Source organism: Corvus kubaryi, unplaced genomic scaffold (genome assembly GCF_017639235.1).
Source record: "Corvus kubaryi isolate FWS band 111438036 unplaced genomic scaffold, C.kubaryi_AGA036_p1.0 split3-37304, whole genome shotgun sequence".
NCBI classification, from domain to species: domain Eukaryota; kingdom Metazoa; phylum Chordata; class Aves; order Passeriformes; family Corvidae; genus Corvus; species Corvus kubaryi.
In genome coordinates this window covers 1428487-1446211 of record NW_024582087.1, presented here as the reverse complement: position 1 = coordinate 1446211, position 17725 = coordinate 1428487, and the positions used below count along the sequence as shown (strand labels likewise).

Genomic DNA, 17725 nt, shown 5'->3' with positions numbered 1-17725 from the left:
AGGTGATGGGGCAGCCCTGGGGACACCAGCTCCTGCTCGTCCCACGCCGCGGCTCTCTGGGGTTTGGCCATCCTTGGGGAGCACAGGGAACAGCCCGAGGGTGGTCCGTGCTGGGAGCTGGAGAGGATGGAGCAGCCAGGGTGGTGGTAGCAGGGGAGGAGAGAGGCGTGGTGGGACCCTGCTCCGTGGCAGGGTGACCTGTGCCGTTGTTCACTGGTTAATGGAATTAGTGCGGGTGTTAATTAAGGCTCTCCAGCCCCACCAGTGCTGGTGGGAGCAGCCACAGAGCTGCACATTCAACTCAGGATAAAAACTCCACCGCGACCAGCAGACCCCCAGAAGCCCTTGGGGAGCAGGGAGTGCATCCCAGAGACCAAAACCCATCAGCCAGGAAGGGGCAAGGGATGGAGGATCTCACCTGGAACAGGGCAGCTCCTGGGGGGAGGTCACAGAACAGGGTTTTACCCAAAGCCCTGTGGTTTCACCCAAATCTCTGTGCTTCAGCTAAAGAACAACCCTCCCTACAGATGACAGCCTTGGGGACCCCCCGTGTCCCTGTCCATGGGACTGATCCAACCCCACCCCGCTCACACCGAGCTCCAAGCAGGAGAGCAGAGCCAGGGGAAGCTGTGTGCTGGTGAGCAGGGCTGGCTCCAGGAATCCCAAACCTTTTGGGAATTCGACATCATTTCAGCCTCACAGAGTTCCTCTCCCCAGGGCCTTTGCAGCTCCCTGCTGGGAAACACCTGAGCCACCTTCAGGGTGGCCCCAGGGAAGCGGGAGCTCGGAGAGCTCCAGAATCACCACCGAGGCTATTCCTGGAGTTCTCTCTAGAGATTTTGAGTTGCTGCCCTTTCAGGCAGCATCCCTGGCACGTCCCCAGCTCCCACAGGGTGGGGACAACCTGCCCCGTTCCCTCTTTGCCGGGCACTGCTGAGCTGCAAACTCACACGCGCGCTCCTGGAAAGCACAGCAGCCGAGCCCGAGGTGCAGAGCTCTCCCCTCAGCAGCACTCCTAAAAATACACTCCCTGCCAGCGTTTTGGCACCCTCCCATCCCCGTGCTCAGGTGCTGGCTGCTGCAGGACACACCAGGGCTGGGGAATTGCAGGATCTAGGTGGGATGGGGTGAGCTGAGAGCCAGCCCTGCTGCCCAGGAGCCAGCCCGGCTGCCCAGGATTGATTACAGAGAAGGATTAAAATTTGGTGAGAGCTCCTTAGCAACAGTCACCGTCTGTGCAGGGTGCTAAGGGAGAAGAACGGCCAGAGGAAAATCTGTGCGGGGAAGATGGGGGTGGAGAAAAGAAGGACAAAGATGCAGTAGGAGCAGGTCCCCAGTGGAACCCAGGACAAAGCCACCAGCCCTGAGGGAAGGGCACAGCCAGGGCCCAGCTCCTGGATGACACATGAAACCCATTTCCAGGGAAATTTGGGGTCTGGGCCTCCCCACCCCAAAAGTGACATTCCTTTCCCCAGAGCTGCCTGCACGACTGAAGGGTTTCACTCCCACCCACCTTCAAGGCTCCCCAGCCCGTGCTGTCCCCAGGGGTTTCTCCATCCCTTGGGGTGCCACAGGCTCAGGTGAGACCCCTAAATGATGCCCAGGAGTGCAGTGTCGTCACCTCACTGTCCCCAGCCAGCTGCCCCCCAATAAACCATTCAGGGGGGACACCACACACGGGGGGCAGTTTATTTTTCCATTAAAAAAATAGGTAACAACTTCACCATCTCCTAACAGACACCACAGCCATCAACACCACAACGTGCAGACTAAACACCAACCTGGGACAATATTCCTGGCCTGGGGCAGGAGGGGTGGGTGCAGCAGGCTGGAAGGGGGGGGAGGAAGGGGACAGATTTGTTTCTTGTGAGCTCAGAGCTTTGCCAGGAGGCTCAGCAGGTACAGGACCCATCCACGCCTCTCCACAGCCCCCACCCAGCACCCAGCTGTCCCCACAGCAGCGCCACACACCCCGGAGCAGCACCAGGACCTGCCTTCCACGGCCACACTCCTGGCCCCGCCTCCAGTTTGGGACCCCAGGTGCCACCTGAGGAAGGTCAGAAATGCTGCAGAGCACCCAAGATGCTGCCAGGGCAGCTGTGGAGGTCACCCACCTGATGGGATGGAAGGTGGCTTCTGGGATCGGGCAGTGGCCACATCCAGGGCTGGCTCTGCACACTTCTGTTCTCCACTAAAGTGTCCTGACCAACCCTGGCTGTTCCCAGCAGGAAAAGTGGAGGTGGAAGAGCTAAAGCCAGTGCAAGACCCTGCCCTGGCCCCTCTGGGGAGCCTTCCAGGGAATTGCCAGTGAAGGAGGGACCAGGAGCAGGACTTGAGACTTTTCAGCCTCCCTGGAGACATCACAAGCCATGAACGGGGCGGGGGGAACAGCAGAAAGGGCACAAAGTTGGTCTCCGTTAGGATCAGGGAATGGGCCAGGTGGAGCAGTGGGGGAAAGCAGGGAGGAGGCAGCAGGGCTGTGGGAACGGCTGGCCCTGGTCAGCCAGGACACGCCAGAGGCTGCAGGGTGTCCAGCTCCAGGATGGGAGAGGGCTGACAGCACTCAGAGCAGGCTCTGCCCTGGGAGGGTGTGGAATGGGGACTGCCCGGGATGCAGCCGGAGCAGGGGCAGCAGGAGGAACGGAACGGGATGGGAAGTGGCTCATACCTGGGGCCAAACGGGGGAAAAATGGGGATTGAAACCATCACAGGGGGCAGAGTTTGGCTGCAGCCAGTCCAGCCCTGAGCCCCAGGGCTCTATTTCTGCATGTCACACTGCAGGAGCAGGACGATGGAGGGGTCGCTCTTGGCGGCCTCCTTGAACTCCTCCAGGGAGATCTGGTCATCCTTGTCCTTGTCCATCTTTGTGAAGATCTTGTCCACTCGCTGCTGAGGCGTCAGCCCGTCTTGGTTCATCCTCATCATGATCACAGTCCCCACCATCTTGTAAATGGCCTGGAGAAAGATGAGAATGGGAATGAGAGGGAATGTTGGAAGGACGGAAGATCCCAGGACAAGGCAGGGGACAGGCACAGGATTGCTGCTCATTGGGACCCATTTCTATCAGAGACACATCAAGCACCTTTCAGACAAGGCTCTGGGTAGGAAAACTCATTTTTATGGCGCTAAAAGGGACCCAAGAGCTGTGAAAAGCCTGGAAAAAGCAAACAATCCCTGCTGATTTGAAGCGCCAGTACCTCAATGATCTCCAGCATCTCCAGGCGCGTGATCTTCCCATCCCCGTCCAGGTCGTACATCTCGAAGGCCCAGTTGAGTTTCTGCTCAAAGGTGCCCCTGGAGGTGACAGACAGGGCACAGATGAACTCCCTGAAGTCGATGGTGCCGTCCCCGTTCTTGTCGAAGGTGCGGAAAGCGTGCTGGGCAAACTTGGAGGCGTCTCCGTAGGGGAAAAACTGCGGGAAGGAGAGAGGAGGGATTGAAGTGAGGAGGGGGAAGCTGGCACCGAGGCTGCACCTGAGGTGCTCCAGCCCCCCAGGCAGCACTCAGAACCCACGGCTGGAGCCCACCTTGATGTAGAGCTGCTGGAACTCCTCCAGGTTGAGGATGCCGGTGGGGCAGTCCTTGAGGAAGCCCTTGTACCACTGCTTCAGCTCCTGCTCGCTGAACTCTGTGCTCCTCACCAGGTCATCCAGCATCTCCGGGGCCAGCTTGCTGCTGTGCTTGCCCATGGCTGCCCCTGGAAAGGGAAATCCACACCAGGCTGGAGAAGGATGGTCATCCCAGGCCCTCCTCCACCCTGGCAGCTGCGTGATCCCTCATCCCTCTTCTCCTTGCTGGAGCTGATCCACCTGGCTGGTGGGTGTCCATGTAGGACAGCAGCTGTGGCACCGGGAATGTGGCTGTGGCCTTTGCTGCTGGAGATGTACAGGAGCTCGCTTTGGGCTGCAGGAAAACACTCCAAAAGCAACTGAAAAGTCAGAACTCTTCCCATGGCCTTTACCAGAGCACAACCAGACAATCCTAGAATGGTTTGGGTTGGAAAGGATCTCAGAGACCGTTTAGCTCCAGCCACACTGCCATGGGCAGGGACACCTTCCACCAGACCTTCCCTAGGGATGGGACAGGGAAGAATCTGCCATTAGAGCACATAAAAACCTCCCTGGCAGCATCGGCCTCACGGCATCCAGCTGATCACAGCCATGCCCAACCTGCTCCTGGCCAGCCCTCGGTGAGGACGGGGTCTGGCCAGGGGGCTGCCAGCAGCAGGGAGCCCTGGCAAGGCCCTGGTGTGTGGGCAGGAAGCGGAGCCGCTCCGATACGCGCCGTGCCCGCTCCCACGCAGCCTCGGCTGCCAGCGCCGCTCAGCCGGAGCAGCAGATGGTTCTCCGGGAGCTCCTGCAGCTTCTCTCTCCATGAAGTTGAGGAGAAGTTCACCTGGAGCCCAACCAAGCACCGTCTCCTTTCAGGGGTGTGATGTCCTGGCCGCGTGGGCTCGGGGCACGCGGGGGCACCTTGGGAGGGGTGATGGGGGGTTCCTCGTGCTCCCGGCGAATCCCACAGGCAGCGGCTCCTTCCTGCCCCATCATCCCACCAGCATCTGTCACCGTCTGCCGCGGCGGCACCGAACCCACCAGCCCTCGGCAGCCGGAGCCGAGGGAATGTCCGGACACCCACGGAGCACAAGGCTTCCCCAGCGACCCCAGCTCGGCTCCACGAGCCCCCCCAGCACCACGGACTGGTTCTACATTGCTGGCATTGATTACAAACCATGCCAGGCACCGTGCATGGCCAGACCTGCCATGATCCATGTCCTCCACACCTCCCACAGTCGCCCTGGCAGGAGGATGCAGCCCCTCACCTCAGCCCCCAAAGTGGCCGGGACTCCAGAGCAGCATCCTTTGGTCCACAGTCCTCGATTCCCTTTTCCAAGCAGCGCCCAGCCATGCCAGGGCAGGGAACAGCACCCGAAAGGAACACCACACGCTCACCCCAAAGCACCAACCGATCAGCGGCTGCCGGTCCCAAAACAGGACAGAAGGGCGTCACTACGGGTGTCCCCCCCAGGGCTGCACCCCGGGCAGCACAGAGCACCCCAGCCTTCAGCAGCACCCCTGGATTGGCACCCCAGGGAGCAGGGAAGGGGCTCGGGGGATGGATGGGGGCACGGGGATGCTCTCCCCACCCGCACTAGGGGACAGCTCCGGGCCACCGGCCCCGACACCCGCTGGAAGCGGCTCCCGGGAGCGGCTCCCGGCACCTGCCCCGGCGGCGGCTCCGCACCGGGGAGCCGGGTCCCGGCCCCGCGGGTGCGGCTCCAGCCCCGACGGCCCTTACCTGTGGTGCGGCGCGGGCAGGTGGCGGCTCGGCGGGGCCGGGCGGGGCGCGGAGCCGCTGCCGGTACTGGAGGGGCCGCGGTCCAGCCGCCGGCTCAGCCCCCGCCGCTCCCGCCCCTCTTGTAGCCTCGGGCCCCCCGCCCCCCCGGCGGCGACGCTCGTCCATTGGCTGGGAGCGCTGTCAATCAACCGGGAGGGGCCGCGGGGTGGGGGTCGAGGTGGGATATGGGGGGTACAGGGGTGCTGGGACCGGGATGCTGGGGGATACTGGAGGTGGGATGCGGGGGGATGCTCGGACCGGGATGTAGAGGGATGTTGGCAGTGGGATCCCGGGGGATGCTGGCCGCGCACTGCACTGGGGACACTGGGACACACCAGTGGCTCATCCCTTGGCAGAGCCGCAGCTGAAGCACAGAGGAGAGAGGGACAAGAAAACCACTTTGATCTCCAGAACCAAACGTGGAATGTTTCCATGGAGATCGCCGAGTGCTTTTCCCGGTGACCTTGGCATCCTGCTGGGATCCCAGTGCCACCCGGGCCCGGCCGCAGCTGCCCCTCTGCAGCTGGAGCCTGCGTGAAGCCTCCGGCCAGCCAGGGCTGCTCCCCATCCCATCCCCAGCGGGGCTGTGGGGTGCCGTGGGGTGCTCAGCCTTTCTCCAAGGGCTCTCAGCTACACCCGCCCTTGCTGCAGGAAGCAGCAGAAACTGCCCCAGCTGGAGATGAGATAGGGCTGGGTTACAAAAATCACAACTATCACAAAAATCGCAGCAGTGGGGCTGCAGGGCTCCATCACCCCGCACCTTGGGGGCAGGAGGGCTGGGATGCCCCACGGCTGGACATGGCATCCTTGTGCCGTGTCCCTGGGCGGGGCTGGACCCACCTGGAACGAGGTGATTCAGCCCCACGGCTTTGGGTCGCCTCCACAGCCTCTGCTGGGCGCGGGACACGGCTCAGTGTGGCCCCAAAGCCTCTCCGTGAGCGTCCCCGAGAGCTGGTGGGGATGAGCCCCCCCCGGCCCCGCTGCCGGTGCTTGGATGTGGAGTAGAGAAGACACCAATTAGCAGCTCTGCAAACCGCCCGTGCCCGGCGGGCTCAGGGGGACTGAAAAATTAATGAGGGCTTAATTGAAGCAGCACAGGCTGCCAGGGCTGAGACCGGCCCAGCTCAGCGCATGGGAAGGGGGTGCTGGAGGGGCACGGGGTGGCTGGAAGAGGCAGGGGGGTGCCAGGTGACAGGGATGCCCTTGGGATGAGGATCAGGGTGACTGTGAGGTCCTGGGATGTCCTTTTTGGGGCTCTGGCACCCCGAACCGTGGTGCTGAGACGGTGCGTGGGGGTCATGGAGGGCTGACCACACTGGGCAGCCCTTCCCTCCCCACTCCTGCAGCAGCATCCCCCCAGCTCCCACCCGCGGGGGCAGAGCTGCCAGGGCCCCGCTGGTTCCTAAAAGCCTCCCCATCCAGCGGCTCCGTGGAATGCGAAGGGCTGCAGCTTCCCCCAGCGGCTACGGGCTGCACCAGCACGGCCCGGGGGCTGTGCCCGATGGGGGGGACCCCACAGCCCCCTCTGCCTCGGGCTGCTGCAGCCGGACCGGGGCTGTGGGGGGCAGGAGTCACTGCTGCTCATCCCAGAATCCCGACAGTCCCTGTCCCACTGCACTGCCGGGTCACCCGGCTGTGACACTCCCAGGGCTCGGGGCACTGGTGGCTCAGGCAGCCCCTCTGTGACCCCCCCCCCCCCCCCAGCTCAAATGCCCCTGAAAAGGAGAGAGGAGCTGTTGTCACCTACCCCATGTCCCTGAGGGACACCTCTGGGTGCCACTGGGCAAGCTGGACCTGGGGTGGTCCTAGCACGGGGGATCCCTCTTGATGTCCCCACTGTGATGCCCTGGGAAAAGGGGGGAGTCAGGGTAGAAAAGCAGAAATAGCCCGATTTCGGGGTTCCCTTCCTCCCACATCACCCCCGCGGGAACAGCTCTGTGCTGGTTCGTGCCATCCAAACCCGTCCTGGCCCCCGTCGTGCGGGAGCTGATGGGGACAGAGGGTGCTGCCTGCCCAAAACAGGGGTCCCGGCACGTGGGTCTGGTTTGTCCTCGCTGCGGTGGCACCAGCTGGGGTCGGTGCTCGTCCCCCTCCCCGGAGAGGGGACCGGGGGAAGCGGTGCCACCCACGGGCTGGGGCAGGAGCAAAGGAATATCTGGGTTTTCCCTCCCCCTGCTCGAGCTGGGGCTGACTCTGATGCAGGGGTGGGGGGACCGTCTCGATGTCCCCGTGTCCCCCAAACCCAGGCAGCAGCCGGACCCCTGTCCCCGCCAGGCCGCAGAGCTTTGCCGGCCGGCACGCAGGGGGTTAAGCATCCCCGTCTCCCTCACACTTGAGACGTCACCGTCACCAGTGGCGTGGGGGGGGCCGGGGGGCTATGGTGGTCTTTGTGGTGCATTCGGCAGCTGGCGCAGGGCGGCTCACGCACACGGCGGGCGGCTCGTCCCCGACACCCCGCGCTCGCCAGCATCCGCAGACGCCCGGCCGCCGCCACCGCCTGCCCACGCCGCGGGCTCCCAGCGCCACGGTGAGCGCGGGCCGCCGCGGGCACGGGGACAGGGCTGCCACCAGGCCTGCGAGCAGGGCGAGGGGCTGGCTGTGCCCCCCCGGGGACCCCGCCAGCAGCGCCCCTCTTGCCGCTTTGCACCCCCAGCCCGCTGCTCGGCAGGGCTGGGGGGCGGTGGGGTGGGCGATGGGGTGGGCGCTGGGGTGGGCGCTGGGGTGGGTTCGCCCCGCCTGGGGCTGCTGCTGCAGCCCCGCGGTGCCCCGGGTGGGTGCGGGCGCACGGGTGGGTGCCCGCCCGCGCCGGCGGGGTGCTGCGGCTCGGCTCCCGGCAGCCCTGCGGTAAATCCGGCTGCTCAGCCTCAGCCGCAGCCGCAGCCAGGCACAGGGGAGCCCCCCGCACCCCGCCGGCCCCGCTCGGGGGGTTCAGCCCCATGGGGGGGGCTCCCACATCCCTCCGGCCAGGCAGCTCCCCAGACCGGGGGGAAGGGGGGGGGGTCACCGCGCTGAGAAGCCCCAACTCCACCCTGCCCCGGCTGATCCTGGGGTGGGATGTGGCCCCGGCACCCCAATTCCCGGGATAAGCTGTCCCCGTCCCCCCCCCACCACGGAAAATCCTTCAGGCACCGCGCGCCCGACCCTGCGGCGGCTGCGGCGGTGCCGGCGCGGCCATGGGCGGGGGGCAGCGGCAGAGGGGGCTCGGCGGCGGCGGGGGGCACCCGGCGGGCACCCGGAGGGCACCCAGCGGGCGGGGGGCTGCGGGGAGCGGGGCCAGGTCAGGGGGAAGGGGCAGGCAGCCCCTGGCCGCGGCTGCGGCGCTGCACCAGGCTGCGGTGCCCACGGCGATGCTGCGCCGACAGCGAAGGGGCACAGCCCCAAAACGGTGACACCGGGTGGCCTGAGCCGGGGGCATCGCTGCCACTCCGGTGCGGCCAGCCCGGGCACTGCCGGCTCGGGAGAGGGGTGCTCCTGGATGCAGGGTTGGGCTCTGCTTGGAGCAGGAGTGGGGGTTCACCCCATCGGCTGGGTTGTCCCCGTGGAGGTGACACCCGCCGTGGGGTCTCCATGGGGCAGGATGCTCGGAGGGACCAGGGGGAGGCGACGGTGCGGGGAGAGGGGCAGGCTCTGGAGAAGGGCTGGGGTGAACGAGGCCACCGCAGGCAGGGACAGAAGCCGGGGACATCTCGGGTGTGGCTGGGGACAGCGAGCCGGCTGTTCCCAGCCCTCCTGTGGCAGCACGTTCCTCTGTGAGCGCTCCCGGTTGGGGGGTGTCTCTCCCAGCGGATTTAGGGCGCACAATTCCCCCGGTTCAGCAGCGGGCAGCCCGCACTGGAGGGAGCCCCTCGCCCTTCCCCACAGCCTCCCTGGGAAGCCGTGCCGCGGCCCCCCGGGCAAGTGCCACCGCGGGGTTGGAGCACTTGGGACCGAGGAAACGGCGCAAAACTGGGGCTGAACCCCAAGCAGAGCCACCATGCCCAGCCCAGAGGGGGCTGCAGCAATCCCCAAACCCCCGTCTGGCACCGAACCCCTGTGCCACGGCTCTGGAGTCACCCTGGGGTGTCCTCACCCTGGGGACCCATCCTTGCCCCTTCCCTGGGCACGGGCAGAGTTCAGCAGTGACAAATCCCAGCCCCGAGCTGCCCGTCAAGGACAACGGTGGCGCGGGCACCAGGATGCCCGCACGCTGGTCACAGCCTGTGTGCCAGTGCCAGAGCAGAGCAGGTGCCAACCTCCCACCCCGCTGACTGCCCCAGCACCCCAGGAGCCCCCCAGCTCCCTTCCAAAACACCCCAGCACTCAGCAGGATGAACCTCGGGGTCACTGCGCCAGAGCAGCTCTGGGTGTATTTGGGGTACCCCAGTTACCCCAAAACCAGCTGCATTTCAGCACTGGTGCAGCCCCAGTGTAAAGCCACCACTCACTGGGCCTGGGAGGAGGAGGAGGAGGAGGAGGAAGGCAGAGCCATCACTGTTGATGCCAAGGGTCTGTGCCGGGGCTGAGTGGGGAGCACGGGGCTGGGGGGGACCAGCCCCATTCCAGGCACGAGGCCGCCCCATCCCTCCCCCCGCTGCTTCAGCTCTCCCTCTCCCCCAGCCTCATTAATTAAACCCAAGCGCTTAATTACAACCTGCTGAGTCCCGCGGCTGCTTCCCGGAGCCTGCTGACACCATGGGGCCAATCCCGACCCCCCCACATCCCTGTAGGAAAGGTGGGATGCAGGGAACTGGGGGAGCATCCTGTTGCCTGCAGGATTTGGGTTGTGGCTCCTCGGCGGCATAAAGGGATCTTCACAACAGAGAGCAAACCCAACCAGTGGAGCTGGGAAAGTCATCCCTGGGGATCTTGGCCTCTCCAAGGAGAGATGGGGACAGATGGCTCCACTCTGGGGTTGTCCCCGAGCTGCTGGCAGGTCCCACAAGGGGTGAAGAGGGACGGGGATGCTCAGCCCGATGCCTGGGGAGCTCCCGGTGGCAATAAAACAATAACCGAGGTAAATAAGGGGAAGGCCGGTGGCAGCATGAGATGGGGGGGGAAGATCCAGTGTCCCACCGTGCTTACCCCCCTAGTCACCCACCGGTGGGTCCCCAGGGCAGGGAGGTGCCCAGTGGGGTGCCCTGACCCTCTCGCCCTCCTGCCCGCAGGTCCCCGCCAGCCCATGAAGTGACCCAGGCGGGTGGCACAGCCCCTGCTCCTGCCGTAGCCACCGCTGCCACACCAGGCACTGAGGTAAGGACCTGAGGCCATGGCCGTGGGGTGGGTGGGATGCTCTGGCACGGGCACCAGACCCCCAAACCAGCTCTGTGGGGCACAATTCCCATTTGGGGTCTTCCCCTGTCCGTGGGGGATGCCCAGCCCCATAACCCAGGGGAATGCCATGACCCCATGGGGGTCACCCGGGGCAGCCCCCCCTCCCTTGGGGGTGCCAGCGTGGGGGAACTGGGGTGTCTCAGGGGTGGCAGCATGGCCAGGGGTGCCCCATGGAGCACAAGGCTCCCAGGACCACACCCCGCTTCCCTCCCCTCCTCTGGAACTGGCAGAAGTGCTGGGAGAGCTGTCACATTCCAGGCGATGCTCACAGCCGCGTGCCCAGCCAGGAGGGATCGGGGTGGGCGCAGGGAGGTGTCGCGGTGGTGGCACTCGGGGGCTCGGGGGTGTCCGGCCGGTGGCACCGGTGCTGTTCCACTGTGTTCTGTTTCTCTCGCTCAGGTCTGCTGGCCATGGGCAACCTGATAAAGGTATTGGGCAAAGATTTAGAAAACTGTCCTCATTTTTTCCTGGATTTTGAAAGTAAGTCCCATGAGCAGGGTGGGCGTGGGGAGGGCGCCAGGGCTGCCACCGCGGCTGCTGTCCAGAGGATGGGGACAGGCACAATGTCCCCGAGCAGCCCCGTGTCCCCAGGTGCCTCGGGGCCCTGAAAAAGTCTGCAAAGTGGGGCGGGGGAGCGGGACCCCAGGAGATCCCCCATCCCTCAAAGAGTGGGGCGGACACCCTGGCTGAGTGGTGGGATGCAGGATGCAGCAGGACCCGGCCCGGGACCACCTCAGGCGCACGCCCGCTGCTGTTAGCTGGTGGCACTGGTGGCCGTGTGGCATGTCCCGTGACACCGCCAGCACAGGGACAGCCTTGGAGGCTGGGAAAGGAGGAGGGGATGCTCCGTGCCACCTGCGCTGCTGGGAAGGTCGGTGCGGTGGCCGCAGCCTGCAGCGAGTGATGGGGAGCAGGGACCTGCCTCAGCTTCCCGTGGATCTGGGCCGGCGGACAGGAAAGGACAGCTCCCGGCCCCCCAGGCCGGACACGGAGGGGTACAGGAGACGGTGGCCACTGTGGCAGGATGCCAGAGCGGGCACAGCCCCGGGGCTCCAGCTCAGAGCGCAGCTCAGGGCAAGAGCGAGGAGGGTGGCAACAGCGCAGCGGCGTCTGCTCGCCCCAGCTCTGGCCCCAGTTCCATTCCCAGCTGGGACAGGCCGTGCACAGCTCCCCACAGCACCTCTGGCTCCGGCACCCCCCAAAATACCCAGGGCTGGGGTCCCGCAGCCACCCCCTCCCACGGCGAGGGACCTTCCTGCTCCTCCTGGCTCCTTCAAGGCAGCACAAACTTTTCCTGCCTCCAGCCCCCTGGCACAGGGTCTGGGGGCTCCCCAGGACCCCCCGTTTCGGGGCTGGCTCTGCACTAGAGGAGGGGGATGGCTGTAGCCAAGGCTCCAGGGACTCCAGGGACTTCCCGGCGGCTTCTCCTCCCTTCGCTCCTCCCTCTCCATCACCCCATCCGCCAGCGCTCATCACCATCGGGGGGGAAGAGGCTGCACCCGGGGCCGGGAGCAGCCGCGGGGTCACCCCCGGAGCCCCCCGAGCCCCCGGGGAGCAGCGGGGGGAGGACGGGGCTCCGGCCGCCGCCGCTGCCCGCAGCCCAGCACCTCTTCCCCGGGCTCCACCTCACCATCATGCTTTTTTCCTCTTGTTTCTTCTCTTGCAGGTTTCACATGGGGAACCTTCTAAAAGTGTTGACTTATAACGAACTTGACCAAGGCCCTAATTTTTTCCTTGACTTTGAAAGTGAGATGGGATTTTTATTTTCCGTTTTCCGTTTCGTACTTATCTTGAGTTCCACATCCACACCATTTTGAGTTCTTGTCCCCGTCGCCCATCGCATCGCGCCCATCCCAGACGTCCTCTCCCACCTTTGCCATCCGGGGGCGTCCCCGGGGAGGGGGGCCAGACCCATGGCCGGGGGCTGTCGCTCCGCACCTCTCCCCCGGGGCACTTCGCAGCCTCTTGGGGCCGAGGGCTGCTCGGGGACCCCTCGTGGTGAGCAGGACGGCGGGCACAGGGCAGCCAGGACTCACCCCCACCTGCCCCCCCACTCCACGGCTTGACTTGAGCTCGGGCAAGGAGAACGGATCAGGGGGAGAACCCCGCCAGGAAGGGCTGCGGGCCGGCGGGGGAGCCGTGGGATGGGGTGCTGGCACCCCGCTCTGGCTCTCGCCGCCCCGGGCCCCGCTCAGAGCCCTCCGGGTTTCTCTCCCCGGGGCGCTGCCCTGCAGATGCGCAGCCGACGGAGGCCGAGACGGCGGTGTGGAACCAGGTGAACGCCGTGCTGGAGGAGGCACAGACCATCCTGGCCGAGCTGCAGTCCTACACGGGCGCCGGGCAGGAGATCCGAGAGGTGGGTGCAGCCCCGGCGCCCGCTGCCCGCGCACCCACCGTGGCTTAGGGCAACCGCTGGCGCTCTCCCCTCCCAGGCCATCCAAAACCCCGGGGACCTGCGGCTGCAGGAGCGCGCCTGGAGCGCCGTCTGCCCCCTGGTCGCCAAGCTGAAACGCTTCTACGAGTTCTCCCTGCGGCTGGGTGAGCGCCTGACCTCCCTTGCATTCCCCGCTGTGCATCCCGCATCCCTCCCCGCAGGCAGGAACGGGACCGGCTGCGGGAGTCCCGGCCGTGGAGTGTGCGCGCAGCTCGGGATGCTCAGCCGTGCCTCAGTTTCCCCTCGGGGGGTGGGGAGGTGCGGAGGGGGACCAGGAGTGCTCTGTCCCCAGAGAACGCCCTGCGGAGCCTGCTGGAGGCCCTCACGAGCCCCCCCTACGCCCCGACCCAGCACCTGGAGCGGGAGCAGGCCCTGGCCAAGCAGTTCGCCGAGATCCTGCACTTCACCCTCAGCTTCGATGAGCTCAAGGTGCCTCCCTGCGCGGGGCGAGAGCGAGGAGGGGTCCCCACACCGGGACCCTGTGAGCCAGCAGAGTCCCTTGGGACCCCTAAGCCTGGTGTGTCCCCCCCCCCAGATGACCAACCCCGCCATCCAGAACGACTTCAGCTACTACAGACGGACCATCAGCCGGAATCGCATCAACAACCTGCAGGTGAGAGGACTCTGCTGGCCTCCCGACCAGGGGTGGCCTCCCCCAGGGATTCACAAGGCTGGGATGGCTCCGGGGGGGTTCAGCCACCCCAGTGACCCCCATCACCCCCCCCCCGCCCCAGCTGGACGCAGAGAGCGAGGTGAACAACGAGATGGCCAACAGGATGTCCCTCTTCTATGCTGAGGCCACCCCCATGCTCAAAACGCTCAGCAATGCCACCACCAAGTTCGTTTCAGAGGTGAGGGAGGCTGGGGGGACCCTCAGGGCGGGGGGAAGCCCCCTCCAGCCACCATGCAGGGGGCTGGGGGTGGAAACAGCAGCCGGGAACTGTTGGGTTTCAGAACAAGACCCTCCCGATCGAGGACACGACTGACTGCCTGAGCACCATGGCCTGTGTGTGCAGGGTGATGCTGGAGACCCCGTGAGTACCCCACACTGGGGTTTGGGGGGACATCTCGGTGCTGGGGTCCCTCTGCCACCCCACCCCTTCCCCCAGGCTCAGCCAGCCTCTCTCCTGGCACAGGGAGTACCGGAGCCGCTTCACCAACACCGAGACCCTGCTCTTCTGCATGAGGGTGATGGTCGGCGTCATCATCCTCTACGACCACGTCCACCCCGTGGGGGCCTTCGCCAAGACCTCCAAGATCGATGTGAGTGCTCTTGGGGTCACAGCTGTGGGGTCACAGCCGTCCCACTCATCGCAGTAGCTGTGATCCCTGGGGTCCCCCTCCCTGGATTGACCCCATGGGGATGACTCTGAGCTGCTCCAGGGGGGAGCTCATCCCCCTGAGCAGCGAGGAAGAGGATGGGAAGGAAGGGCCACAGCCCCCTGTGGCCCATCTGGGACCTCACAGCCCCTCTCTCTGCCTCCATCAGATGAAAGGCTGCATCAAAGTCTTGAAAGACCAACCCTCAACCAGCACCGAGGGGCTCCTGAACGCTCTGAGGTGAGACGGGGGCTTGGGGACACAGCGGGGACGTGGCGTCCCCCCGGCAGCGCTGCGGGGTGACAGCAGAGCGAGTCGGGGGCTGTGACCTGTGTCCCCTCCCCGTCCAGGTACACCACTCGGCACCTCAACGATGACACCACGTCCAAACAGATCCGGGCCCTGCTGCAGTGAGCGCGGGGCGGCCGCCGGAGCCGCTCGTCACCGTGTCACCGACGCCCATGACCATACAGCTCATTTTGTACCGAGGGAAAAGGGACAACGAGGAACACACGGAAATACCGAAAGCGAATCGGAACGGCCCCCTGGCCACCCCTGCCACGAGCTCCTGCCCCCCCCTTCCCACCCCCAAACCAGCACCCGCTCCTGGACACGAGGCGCGGATGGCACCGTGGAGACTCCGTGCCTGGGGGGGCTGGGGCCGGGCAGGAGAGACCCGGGCAAAGGGATGTGCTGATGGGGCTGGCAGCAGGGTGCCCATGGCACGGGGGCACCTTGGGGAGGGGGCAGGTGGTGCCCCTGTCCCCATCCTGGTCCCCGAGCGGAGGAGGAGGAGGAGAAAGAGGAGGAGAAGGAGGAAGAATCCCTGTGGATCTGCACTGACTCTGGAGGAAACGGCTCAGTCTCACCTGGTAGATTTTTAATATGAGCAATTAAATCCACACTCACCTCTTCTTTTCTACATTTTTTTTTGGGTGTGAAATAAAATGACATTTAATCTGTTCGTGGCCGGAGCGGAGCCGTCTCTGTTGTATCCCATCCCGCTGGAGGCACCCACCGAACCCCCCCCAGGGAGCGTGGTCCCTCTCCGTGACACCCTGTGGGACAAATCCCACCTCCCACAGTGACCGGGAGGGACAACAGCCCAGGGTGACCCCCAGGGTGCCCCGAGTCTGCCCAGCAAGGGCCGCCTCCTTCCCCAGTGCCCCGGCAGCTGCAGACTGGGAGGACTGGGCGGCTGCTGGAGGCTGTAGCTGGCTGCCACGGGCCGGAGCCTTTGCCGGCAGATGGCCCTGTGACACCGCGACAGCGCAGCCACGCTGGCCCCACCCGTGCCAAGCCAACCCTGGGGGCACCCACTCGGCCCCGCACCCTCCCCACACAGCCCCCCCGAGCTGAGGGAGACCCCCGCAGGGCAGAGCCCCTTGGCTGGGGCTGTGTCACCGCCGAGGGGACCCCCAGGACCGTCCTCACCGTGTGGCACTGGGTCCCTGGGGGTTTGGTGTCCTGCCAGCCCCCTCCTTCCCGCCGCCTTTCCCGCCTGGCACACGGGCACCGCTGACCCCCCCTCTGCCCTGCATGTCCTGGGGGGGCAACGGGCACCCCATGGGTGACACCACGGATGCAGAGCCCCGTGCAAGGTGACTCTGGCAGAGTCTGCCTCAGTTTCCCCTCTTCCCCCTCTGTGCGCTGGGGGGGCACATGGGCAGGGTCCCCACAGCCCCCCGAGCTCTGGACCCCTCTGGAATTCCTCAGAGTGCCACCATGGGGTCACCCATCCCACCCACCTGCAGCCCCCATGTCCCCATGCGTTCGTGGAGCTCCTCCCCAGCCACAGGGCTGCACAGGGAGGGGACAAAGAGGGGGGGACAGCCCCCAGCCCTTTGGAAACTGGCATTTCCTGGGCCCGGTGCCAGGATCCAGCCGGGCACGGCCGGGTTTGCCGCCAAATTCACCGAACTCCCGCGCGGGGCGGGACAGGGACGTGCTCTTGCACAACCCCAGCCAACAGCTCCTTTTATTTTTAGGCTCTTGCAACGTTTGACTTTGCCACAGCCATCTGAAACGCTGCCAAGGCCTCGGATGGGCCACAGGCTCCCCAACATCCTGCCCTGCTCCCGCGCCGCTTCATGCCCCAGCCGTGCCTCAGTTTCCCCGTTAGTTCCTTTGACCCACCCAGCTCTGCTGAGCCCAAATGGACCCCGAGGGCCCCGTTAAGTCCCACTGGTGCTCCACAGCACAAGGATCCCACCTGGGAGCTGAGGCTGAGGCCAGGCCACGGCTCAGTGCGGCGGTTGCAGCTGCTGCGTGTCTGCAGGAGCCGATGTCCCCAGGTGACACCGTTCCCCAGATGGTCCCTGGCCCGTCCGAAGAGTGTCCCTGCAGTGTGGGAACTGGGCTGGGAAGAGCCAGGACAGCATCACCAGCCAGGACCGCCAACAGGAGTCAAGGGACAGCCGGATCCTTTAAAGCCACCAGTGAGCACGGGCACAGACACCAGCTGGTCACCGGTGCTGGGAGAGGTGGCAGCTGTGTCCCAGTGTCCCAGTGCCGGTCGGGTCCTGGCACAGAGCCCATAAGGTCCCCCCCCGTGGTGCCCCTTGCATGTGAAGGGAGGAATGAGGCCAAATTCGTGCCACATCCCAGCCCTGAGTGTCCCCAACACGGCACCTCTCCGGGCAGAGCAGGTGGCACATCCGACCCTGGCAAAGAGCAGCACCGCAGGGATGAGACATTTCCTGTGGGATGGGCACATCGGAGCAGTTTAGAACCAAAACAGGGTGAGAAAAGGGAACCGAAAAGGAAGAGCGAGTCCTCGATCATCACAGACACATCTGAGCTCAGAGCCCCGGGGACAGCGGCCACCCCTGTGGGCAGCAAGTCAGAGGCAGCTCGGAGTGGAGCCCTGGCAGGGGCTGCTGGAGCCAACAATGGGATGCAGATGAGGAGGTGCTGCCCACGCACCTCTCACTGCTGGCCACAAGGATTTGGGCTGCCACGGTGCCAGGGGGACCCCTGGGTCCACCTCTGCTCTGCCCGGTACCAGCCTTGCCAGCAGCCTGGGGCAGGAGTCCGTGTCAAAATGCCAGTGTCCGAGCGAGGGACAGGCAGTGCCCCTGGGATGGTGCCCTGTCCGCAAGCACACGGTGCTCCTCCAGCTCAGGCTCTCGGCTCGATGCTCAGCCACACCAAGGTGCCGAGGACTTTAATTGATGGCGAGCCAAGCCACGCCGGGCCTGGACTGTTTTCTAATCCCAGTGTAATTAATGACCTTATCTTTGGCCAAAGCCATTTAGATTAAGTGGCTGGTGTGATGGGCTCGGCGGCTCCGGCTGCACAGATGGAAGAGCCGCGTTTGTCTGGGGA

At 65.4% G+C, this 17725-nt stretch overlaps 2 protein-coding genes across 4 annotated transcripts; one reads left to right on the top strand and one right to left on the bottom strand.

Annotated features, from left to right (window-relative positions):
* Positions 1-1666: 1666 nt before the first annotated feature.
* Positions 1667-5394, bottom strand: HPCAL4 (hippocalcin like 4). Its single transcript, XM_042015765.1, has 4 exons — positions 5296-5394; positions 3528-3697; positions 3198-3413; positions 1667-2955 (listed from the first exon to the last, which is right to left on the bottom strand). Exons 2-4 carry the CDS (start codon positions 3687-3689, stop codon positions 2758-2760), a joined length of 576 nt encoding a protein of 191 aa, XP_041871699.1. The 5' UTR covers positions 3690-3697; positions 5296-5394; the 3' UTR covers positions 1667-2757.
* A 2301-nt stretch (positions 5395-7695) lies between these two features.
* Positions 7696-15362, top strand: LOC121658605 (CYFIP-related Rac1 interactor A-like). Of its 3 annotated transcripts, XM_042015726.1 has the most exons (12): positions 7696-7861; positions 10479-10563; positions 11044-11124; positions 12879-13000; positions 13077-13182; positions 13371-13507; positions 13614-13691; positions 13813-13929; positions 14033-14112; positions 14215-14341; positions 14568-14638; positions 14749-15362. In XM_042015726.1, the coding sequence occupies exons 3-12, from the start codon at positions 11055-11057 to the stop codon at positions 14810-14812; spliced, it is 972 nt and encodes a 323-aa protein (XP_041871660.1). In that variant the 5' UTR covers positions 7696-7861; positions 10479-10563; positions 11044-11054; the 3' UTR covers positions 14813-15362. The 3 variants fall into 3 exon arrangements, with proteins under 3 accessions (XP_041871660.1, XP_041871658.1, XP_041871657.1); XM_042015724.1 differs by lacking the exons at positions 7696-7861; positions 10479-10563 and adding an exon at positions 12311-12390 and having other exon boundaries at positions 11039-11124; XM_042015723.1 differs by lacking the exons at positions 7696-7861; positions 10479-10563; positions 11044-11124 and adding an exon at positions 11140-12390.
* The last annotated feature ends 2363 nt before the right edge of the window (positions 15363-17725 follow it).